General features: G+C 39.0%; 1 protein-coding gene across 1 annotated transcript in view; it reads left to right on the top strand.

Annotated features, from left to right (window-relative positions):
• Positions 1-8,690, top strand: part of LOC107719906 (death-inducer obliterator 1) — a 21,623-nt gene extending 12,933 nt beyond the window's left edge. Inside the window, exons 6-14 of the mRNA XM_016527449.1 lie at positions 3,238-3,598; positions 4,382-4,541; positions 4,639-4,707; positions 4,783-4,926; positions 5,700-5,838; positions 5,977-6,116; positions 6,155-6,244; positions 6,363-6,558; positions 6,643-8,690. Coding sequence (XP_016382935.1) covers positions 3,238-3,598; positions 4,382-4,541; positions 4,639-4,707; positions 4,783-4,926; positions 5,700-5,838; positions 5,977-6,116; positions 6,155-6,244; positions 6,363-6,558; positions 6,643-8,690 — 3,347 coding nt within the window. The remainder of the gene's footprint in view (positions 1-3,237; positions 3,599-4,381; positions 4,542-4,638; positions 4,708-4,782; positions 4,927-5,699; positions 5,839-5,976; positions 6,117-6,154; positions 6,245-6,362; positions 6,559-6,642) is intronic.
• The last annotated feature ends 908 nt before the right edge of the window (positions 8,691-9,598 follow it).

Below are 9,598 nucleotides of genomic sequence, written 5' to 3'. Positions count from 1 at the left end.
CTACACTAGTCACTTTTCATAACGGTCAATATTAAGCAAAACAAGCCTGCACTGACAACGAGAATTAGAAGGAAGTAAATACATATTTGGGTGGTGTAATAGGCTATTATAATACAATGTCATTAATCAATATATTAAGATAACCGATGTTATTTAAATGACTAAAATAGCCTATAGACAATAATGAGCAACAATAATTCACCACATTGCATAGGATGATGCGATGACAAATTAAAGCGCACAGCTTCACCTAATTAATTATTAATTTGTTTAGTTATATATAATTTGAATTATACTAGAAGAACACCAATAAACTTCGGGTAATCAAAAAAAAAAGGTTTTATTCATTAGCCTACATCAGATCGGATTTTTTTTTCTTCAGGAAACAGGCAGAAATGACAGCTCGAACATACAGGCATTATATAGCGGGTAAATTTGACCCACGCTGGCGCTTATTATAGGTATAAATGCCCCGTTTTTTTATCTGGTTTTATCTAAACCGTTTTTAACAACGGGATTGTAAATCACACAATTTTAGTAAAAGTCAGTGACTGGGAGACTTGAATGTTTTATTTAAAATCTTTTATGTACGTTTTAACGGTAAAACCCTGTGGCGGTTCTAGTGTTAAAGGCTGGTCTGTATGGTAATACATTACATCCAAACGCTTGCCTATCATTCATCGACTTCAAATATGGCTTATCTGAAATATGTTGGTTGTAGCAACTTTACATGGCCGCTCAATCTAATGTTGTGTGCTGTTCAAGTGTGTGTGGAGTGTGGAGCTCACTGCAGGACAGATGGAGGCGCCGGTGCGCTCACTTACTCTTAAAATACTCCCTCCTTTCTGGTCATACAGATAAGAGTAATACATGTTTTGAATTTGTAAAGACTACGTTTATTTGTGGGCACTCACAATAACAACAAAACATTGTGATTTTGTAAAATAAAGCAAACTGGATGCGCTCTCCGTGTATAATTGCCTTACAGATATGAAAACCTATCTATAGAGAGCGAAATGTCTACTTTCAAATGAACCAATTCAAATGGAAAACAAATATTCTCAGATTATGTAATGCATTTGAAACATGCATACATGTGCATCCACTACTGATGACGAGTCAGTGTCACCGACTTCATCTCTTGAGCCGAAAACAAAGCATTAGTTTATCAATATGGCAATGGCAATTTTATTTATATAGCACTATTTATTAGAATCAGAGTTGACCAATGTGCTTTACAATAGAATAACTAAAAACAGCAATAACACAATGAAAAATAAAAACGTAAAACCAAGAGGAAGGAGACGGGGGAAAAAAGCTGGGTTATTAGCTTTCATATAAATCTGTTTATAGTTTTTAGTTATTTATTTATAGTTATCAGCATGTTGGTGTGCATGTAAATGATCATATTTTGAGGTCAGTATTTACACAGGCATTTCAATTTTTCAAGTAAAAGACAGTTTGTAGGGCAGTAATCTGGAAGGCTGTTGTGGTTTGGCGTTTCTAAGATGATGTTGGCGTTAACTGGCAATTGACACGAGTCAAACTGATATATTAATATAATTAAGTGAGATGGGCCCAGTGCGCAAAATAGTGCAGGACAAAATATACATTTGGTTCAATTAAATGTTGAATTAGGTTCTCAGATTTAGACAACTAGAGTTGCTTTACACTGAAAATGGTGCATTTACACAGACCGTTAAATCAGGCACAGAGTCAGCATCAAATGTTTTTACAGCAAAAACTGATACTGATTTAAACAGAAGCATGAATAAAATTAGCCCTCAAAAGTGAAACTCTGAGCAACGTGACAGATACTTCCATCTCCTTTTCACCATTTTGAAACCGCATTGTGCAAGCTTTGGATAAATTGTTGGCTGGTGTGGATGCAAATATAGTTATCATTATAGTTATTAGTTGTCGTTATCGTTCTTGGTGTGAATGAGCCTTTATTCACAGAGATGAAAAAAGAAACAAAACATGACCAGTGCATTTGTACAGGTCAATCAGCCAAAACATATGATTCATCTTACTGCAAAGTGTGGTACATTCACAATCCTGTGCAGCACAACATCATTAAATAATGCAAAAATAAACTTGGACACAGATTATACTGGTTTTAAACCCTTGTTGGACTCAAGCAAGATGAAGACATTGAATTTTCGAGCTACAAATACTGTAACTCATTTTTATTGCCAACACATACACTGCCAAAACATTAAACTTCAGTATACTAAAATATCAGTTTGTTACTGATAATTACGGTGTGCAAACAAGTGAAAATAACAGTGTACTGTATATTAAATGGACCTTCATTCATAAAGCTTTTACATCATAAATGAGTACATTGAGTAATTTGCACATACTTGTGTATGTTAAGTGTGTGTGTGTGTTAATACATTTCAATCTTTCATCAAAATGGTGTATACACGCACTTTCAGAATGAGCATAATCCCACCCATGAACCAGCTCATGTGATCAAGAATGACTGTTGTGTTGAATAAAGGTTATTCAGATGTGTAACAGCCAATGAATCTACATAGAGGTTTCAGAGTCATTTTCACAGTCCATAGTAAAGATGTGAATCTGAAAGATGTGATTTAATTAAGTAAATCTTCACTCTACCGGTTTGGTTCATTTACTGTGAATCGAGCTGTTCTGAGACACTGATATCATGAGCTGCATTATATTAAATTAATAAATTAAGACATATATTACTACTGTAATTTTGCAGAGAAAATTTATTTTTCTTTTCTTTTTTTACACTATTTTACAGTATTAGAATGTTTCTTATATTTAATATTTGTTTTATTTCACAATAATCTCACTATTGTAATCAATGATCACAAAATTATGAACACCCAAAATTTTTCCCAAATCTTGAAGATCTAAAAGGATTTCACACGCACACACACAAAAAAACTTAAAAGACTTAGTGTAAAAATATATTTTCTGTATAGTCGCACTCCCCAACAAAATCACCCTATTCAATCTAGAAGGCTTCTTTCTTAATAAATCGAGCTGTTCATAAAGTCATCTGGTCAAAATGTTTGTGTCATATTGCAGAAAAACAAAATATGTCCATGTTAGTTTTCTTCAGTGTTGTGCAGCCCCAGTGCTTTCACATTAGCACTTTTGGGTTCGTTTGGATGATGTGAGCGCTGCATGTGAATTCCTGGTTTTTCTATATTCTTCCGGTGTTTTATATCTTTATATCCTTCTCTTTGTTTCTTTCAGCCGTTAAAGAGAAAGATGAAGTTGAGTGCAGTACCAGCCAACCTTCAGATTTGACTCCAGACGTTTCCTCTTCTGAAAAAACTCCTGCAGCCCCACTAATTAAGAAGTCCACTCCAGGAAGAGCAAAGAAAACCATGCCAGGCTCTCCACGACTGGAGCTTCTTAAAGGGGCTCTCAGTAAAAGCCCTTTGTCTATCCCTAAAAAGCCCTGTGAATCCAAGGCACCCGTTGAGTCCAGCAAAGCCGCAGAAGTGGTTCCCTGCGGCCCCTGGGCAGAGGAGCCCGCTGTGGCCCCTCACGCCAGTCCTCTCCTGATGAGACAAAGCATTCGCCGCTCGCTGAGTACAGTTCTCTGCAGCAGGTCAGAGAAAGCTACCTCGTCTCTAGTCATGTCTTCATTCAAACACTTCATTTTCAAAACCAAATCCTGTTAGAAATGTTAATTGGTGATCAAGCACCAACGGTGCGAAGGCAGGGATACAATGTGTCCTCATCATCGGTCATCGGTCCATCAAATCATACATAGAGTAGTTATAAAAATCCTGAACCTTTAACCAACAGTTAAAAGTTTCACTTCTGATTCCAGAGCCAATGCCAAATTGATTGTCAAACTCCAAGATCGTTCATTAGGTCTTCAAGAAACCTGTCTCAAATCATCATGGATGGATCATGTTGCCAAAAAGTCATAAAAAGTTTTCTGAAATACCAAAGCATTCTTCTATAAAGCTGCCACAAATAAAATTGAGCACACAGGTCAGGTTGTATCTTGACAGCACTTTTGTGAATGGATCAAAGCAGGTTTAGTAGCTATTGCTAGTAATACAAAGTTTCAGACATTTAGAAAAGTGCAAGCTAGAGCAGGGAGGTATAAAGGAATAGAGAAAATTATGTATTTATTTATTAGAAATAACACAATCTCTGGAATGCTTTGGCATAACTTAGTGTGTCATAGTATGACAATATTATAATATCAATATGTTGGCAGTGTCACATATTGGTCAAGTTAAAATCTGTTTTATTGCATTATAATTAATTATGCTTATGGTTTTATAGACCACTTTGCCTAAAATCATTCTATATTCAGTCCATATTTTACCATTTGTGGTAACAGCTATATTTATAATCCTGTCATTTTCTTCATCAGGTTCAGTCAGAGTAATGATTTGAAGATTTCTGAGAGTGAAATTGAAAAGATGGCTGTGGACATGGAGAAAGAGATGTTCAACATGTGTTACACAACAGATGAGGAGTATAAGAATAAATACCAGTATCTCGTCCTCACCTTGAAAGAGCCCCAAAACAAGGTTATTTTGTCAGTTTACTGTATACACAGTTATTCTATTTAAATGTTTTTGTAATGTGTGGAGTCATGAATTTATTCTGATGGTTTATTGTTTTCAGGAACTGTGTCATCAGGTTTTGAAAGGAAACATGCCTTCAGTGAAGCTCATTCAGTTGAGTCAGCAGGAGGTAAAGTACTGTGACGTCACAAACTCATGTTAAGCCAATGTTTAGAATTTCAGTTCTTGACTGGTTTTTTGACAGGAATCTGCTGCTGATCCACTGCTGCAGATCTCAATGAAGAAGGAATCGTCCCTTTTTTCTGAGGATGTGGAAGAACCGGCTGCTCCTCCTGAGAAAGTGATGAGCGTAGACACCACAACGTCCCCGAGCGCAACCACTCCTTCAGTGAGCTGATGCTTATTTCCTTACATGTTTAAAGGAATCATAACCTTTATCATTCATCTGCTGCTCTCTAGCTGGATTTTAGACACCGGGCGTTAACAAGGACATTGCAGATCATCCACCACAGCAATCTTAGTGTGTGTTCACACTGGCAGGTTAGATTTGATTTGAATAAGTGTGAATGCTGCCATCCAAACCTTGGTACACACCAAACAAGTGGGCCGAGACCCCTTGAAAAGCTGGGTCTCGGTCTACTTCCAGACAGATTCTGGTGCAGTTCGACTGAAAATATGAATGCAGCTTGGACCAAAGTCTTTCCCTTCTTGTCATGGAGCTGTGACGAGCAGCATGAGCTGGTCATATGGCCTATTACAGTTTGGTGCAGTCTCCCTGCAGCACATATTCATTTGTGTGTGGAATTGAATTCCTGATACTGTTAAAAATGTTAAATTATTATTTTATTTTTTTAAATACCACCATATGTACATACAACAAGCACATTTAGCCCAGCACACGGCGTTGCTTTATTTAGTTCAGTCACAAAATATAAAAGCAGTCCAGTCTTTGCTTTTGGTTTGGTATCTTTAGGTTCAATGTTAAAAATGACACCACAAACCAGGACTAAATGCATCATTTTCTATTTTGGTCAGGACCAAATGAACCAGAACACATAGTGTGAACACATCCTTACATTAGGGCTTTTTTCCCTTCACTGGCTATAGCACAGTGGGATTTCTGTTCTACTCTGAGCAATCAAGCATTTTGTCTATCCTTAGGAGGAGAAATCGTCTCTGAAGCTGCCTCAGGCGAAGGAAATAAGCTTAGGTGCTCCAGATGTGACCAGCTGCATGCTGAAAGACACTACAGCAGAACATAAGCGCCATCTCTTTGACCTTAATTGCAGGATATGTACAGGTATGACCTTCTGAAACAAACTTCACATGCACTGCTTGTTTACCTGGAAATGTAAGAAATTGTAAAAATCGTTATAAAGTTATGCAATTATAATTTATTTACAGTATAATTTGTTACAAATGAATTTCTTACCTGCAGGCCAAGTATCCACTGATGATCCTGAAACCAAGAAACCCAAGATGACAATGACAAAAGATGAGACGGAAAAGGAGAAATCTTCAGGGGTTGTTCACGTGATCGTCTTTAAGTATGCTGTATATGGAGGGGGTGTGAATGTGGTTAGTGGGTGTTAAATATGTGCATTTTCTCTGTTCAGGACTTACCAGACACTATACACATAGGAGGAAGGATATTACCTCAAACTGTGTGGGAATATGTTGATTTGATAAAGACATCAGAGGCAAAGGTAAAACTGTGACTTTGAATTTATTATTAATAATTCAGATATATGAATTATATTAAATGCACATTATATAGGTAAATGCCCTTAATAAAATCTATTTGCACTATTTCTTTGAATGCAGGAGCTGTCATTAATCCGGTTCCATCCATCATCTGAAGAGGAAGAGGTTGCATATGTCTCTCTGTTTTCATATTTCAACAGTCGTAGGAGATTCGGGGTTGTTTCTAATATTTGTAAACACATCAAAGATCTTTACCTCATTCCTCTGAGTACAAAGCAGTCCATCCCTGCGGTGCTTCTTCCCATAGAGGGGCCAGGTATATCACGCACAGATTGCACTGATCGGTTCTGACATCAGACTATAATGATTTTAACCTGTTTTATGTTATGACTTCTCTTAGGGCTTGAACAGAATCACCCTAATCTCCTAATAGGGCTAGCAGTCTGTCAAAAGCCGAAGCGTCCCGAGGGATTGCCACAAGATGTTGGTGAAAAGAATTCTAGGTCCTTGATGTGTTCAGATGGGAAGGGAACCAGCAATCCTACCTCACTAAATGATCCTGGACAACATAGCATAAAGGCTTGTGATGCTGACATCTTCCTCGACTCAAATCCTGCTGGATCCTTACCTTCAGTTGGGTTACCAGACCCGTCATGCTCTGCCAGCTCTCTATGTGCCCCATCTTCTCTCCCCAGCGTGTCAAATCCCACCCCATCTGTCACTGTGGGCCCATCCAAAGACTCCACCAGTACCACCCCACTTCAGACCATCCTTAACACATTATTTGGGCAAAAGAAACAACCCTCAGATGTCTCAGAGTGTAAGATAAGCTCATTAACAGATACGGTTCAGATTTGTCAACAGACTTGCAAAGATGATGATGCAATGATATTGGGTGATGACAGGCCTTACGATCCTGAGGAGTATGATCCGGCATGCTCTAATGGGGCCATGGGTTCTTTCAGTCCAATTTTGGAACCTAAAGGTCCATCTGCAGTGGCTGATGATGATGATGATGATAGACCATACGACCCTGAGGAAGAGTATAGTGCAGTTGGTGATACTGTCAGAAATAATACACCGAAAGCATCAGAGGCTAAACACATGGAAGAGACCTCTACAGTTACCAGTGATATAGCTTATGATCCAGAGGACGAGACGATGTTTGAGGAGATGCAAAATTACCTCACAAGTAATGCTATACCTCACAAATCCACCTTCTGTAAAAATAACATGTCACATTACAAGGATAACACCTCAGTTACAACATTCTCTGAGCAGCAAAAAATCCTAGAAGAGCTGAATAGGCAGATAGAGGACCAGAAAAGACAGTTAGAAGAACAGACAGAAACTCTACGCCTACAGAAGGAAGCAATTGGTGTTTCCATGGCCCATTTCTCTGTTTCTAAAGCTCTGATGTCACCAACACACTTTGATGAAGAGGAAAGCATAGAAAACATACCCTACTGTCAGATAATTCATCAGAATAGGGATCCACGGATCTGTCGAAACACAAGCCAGGATATGCCATTGGATGATACTGAATGTGAGGCTATAGATAAAGAAAGTGCAGAGAAATTATTAAACACGGAGGAAGCCACGAATGTAGTCCTGAACAAATCTTTTACCACAAAGAAAGAGAAATTAGCTTCTGATAAAGCAATGCCCAAAGAAGGATCACCAGACACTAAAAGTGCACAACTAAAGAACACTAAATGCTCACACTCAGAGTACACCCACAAAAATCAAGACAGTAGGTCCACACTGAGCACATATAGGTCATCGAGGAGGAGGTCATGGCACGAACACAGGTCACACCATCAAGACGGGGCGTCTTCAAGAGCATCGCGTACAGTTAGATCCTCAAAGGACGTCTCAGACAAACACCATCGAAGTAAACACTCTGCAGGGCATCTCTCTAGAGGATGTTACAGTGACAAAAAAGGAGTGACAACATCAAGGAAAAGGCATTATCACCATCACAGAGACTCATCTTCACCCCCACGGTATCAGATGAGGCGTCATTATTCCCCCGTCTCGCACTCAAGCCGGAGAGACAAATCTTCACATGATGATAGTGACCAGTCACGCAAAACTGACCTGTCAGAGTATAGCACTAAATCTTCACAACATGAATCTGGCCAGGTGCCAGACAGTGATAGCATTCAATCTGCGTACACATCAGGACAGAGTGTTAAAGTGGAGGGGGACACACAACCCCAACCAGTAAATCTCATATGCCTCATCTTGCTAATCCAAGTGGTTATGCACAAGATATTTGTGAGCTACATAGCCCTGACTGCCACCAAACATTTGCAGAGGATGCAGAAGACAGAATACGCACAGGTTTTTCAAGACAGGCTGCATCACACTCTCAGGACACAGCACACGGGGCAACGCATAGCCGGTTTGAAGGACAGCAGTATACTGAAATCAAGGGTCAACTAAGAGGGCGATTCCAAAGATTCAGAGGACGAAGAAGAGGCATTGTGGGCCCATTTTATGCCAGAGATCATAAAAATAATGCACAAGTAAGGGGACCTCACTTTGATTCACCACAACAGTTTTTGGGCCAAAGAGAACCCTCTCTTGATTTACATAGACGGAGAAGACCTTCACCTCAAAACTGTGACGGTTTTGATGATCATAATGAAACCCATTCATCCGATTTTCCCAACCATTCCACTACCACCCCCACTCATTTTACAAAACCACAGCATCAGCATTTGGGGCAGCCACCTGCAAATTTGGAGTGCCGGCTCAGACAGACTAATATACGCCCTTTACGTCTATCAGGTCCACTACTCCCCACTCCTCCCGGAGGTCCGATTAGGCAGAACCTTTCCCGGGGACAAGGACAAAACTCTCACAATGAATGTCACAGGGACTACTTGACATAAGACAAGGTCATGTCGCAAAGGATGTTAGTGGATGCTGTATTCATGAAGAGAAGCCAAGCATTAGTAACTGTTTTAAACTTCTGCAAAGTGTTAATTCTAAAAGTGTAATTCAGGATGAACAAAGAGTTGAGTGTGAAAGTAGACAGGAAGAACCAAGTGTTCAAGAGGACGAAATGGTATATCTGAAGACTGTCTACACAACACAAGGAAAATATGATGAAGAGGAGATTGATTTCTTTCTTTTTTTTTTTAATATAGAGGAAATGCAAGAGCGCTTGGCTGCAGACTATATAGAAATGATAGGAGCAGATCTTGCAGTGTTTGGCTGAGTAGTCAAGATTTAAACTATCGGGTGCTGTAAAATCGTAATTATAGATAGACTTCAGTTCAGTTTGCAGAATGTTCAGAATTAGAATGGATTGAATAAAGGAGCAAGACAACCCCTCTGAAAGTTTG

This window comes from Sinocyclocheilus rhinocerous, unplaced genomic scaffold (assembly GCF_001515625.1).
Source record: "Sinocyclocheilus rhinocerous isolate Xijiao unplaced genomic scaffold, SAMN03320098_v1.1 scaffold4377, whole genome shotgun sequence".
In the NCBI taxonomy this organism is placed as follows: Eukaryota; Metazoa; Chordata; class Actinopteri; order Cypriniformes; family Cyprinidae; genus Sinocyclocheilus; species Sinocyclocheilus rhinocerous.
This window is presented reverse-complemented; position numbering and strand designations above follow the sequence as displayed.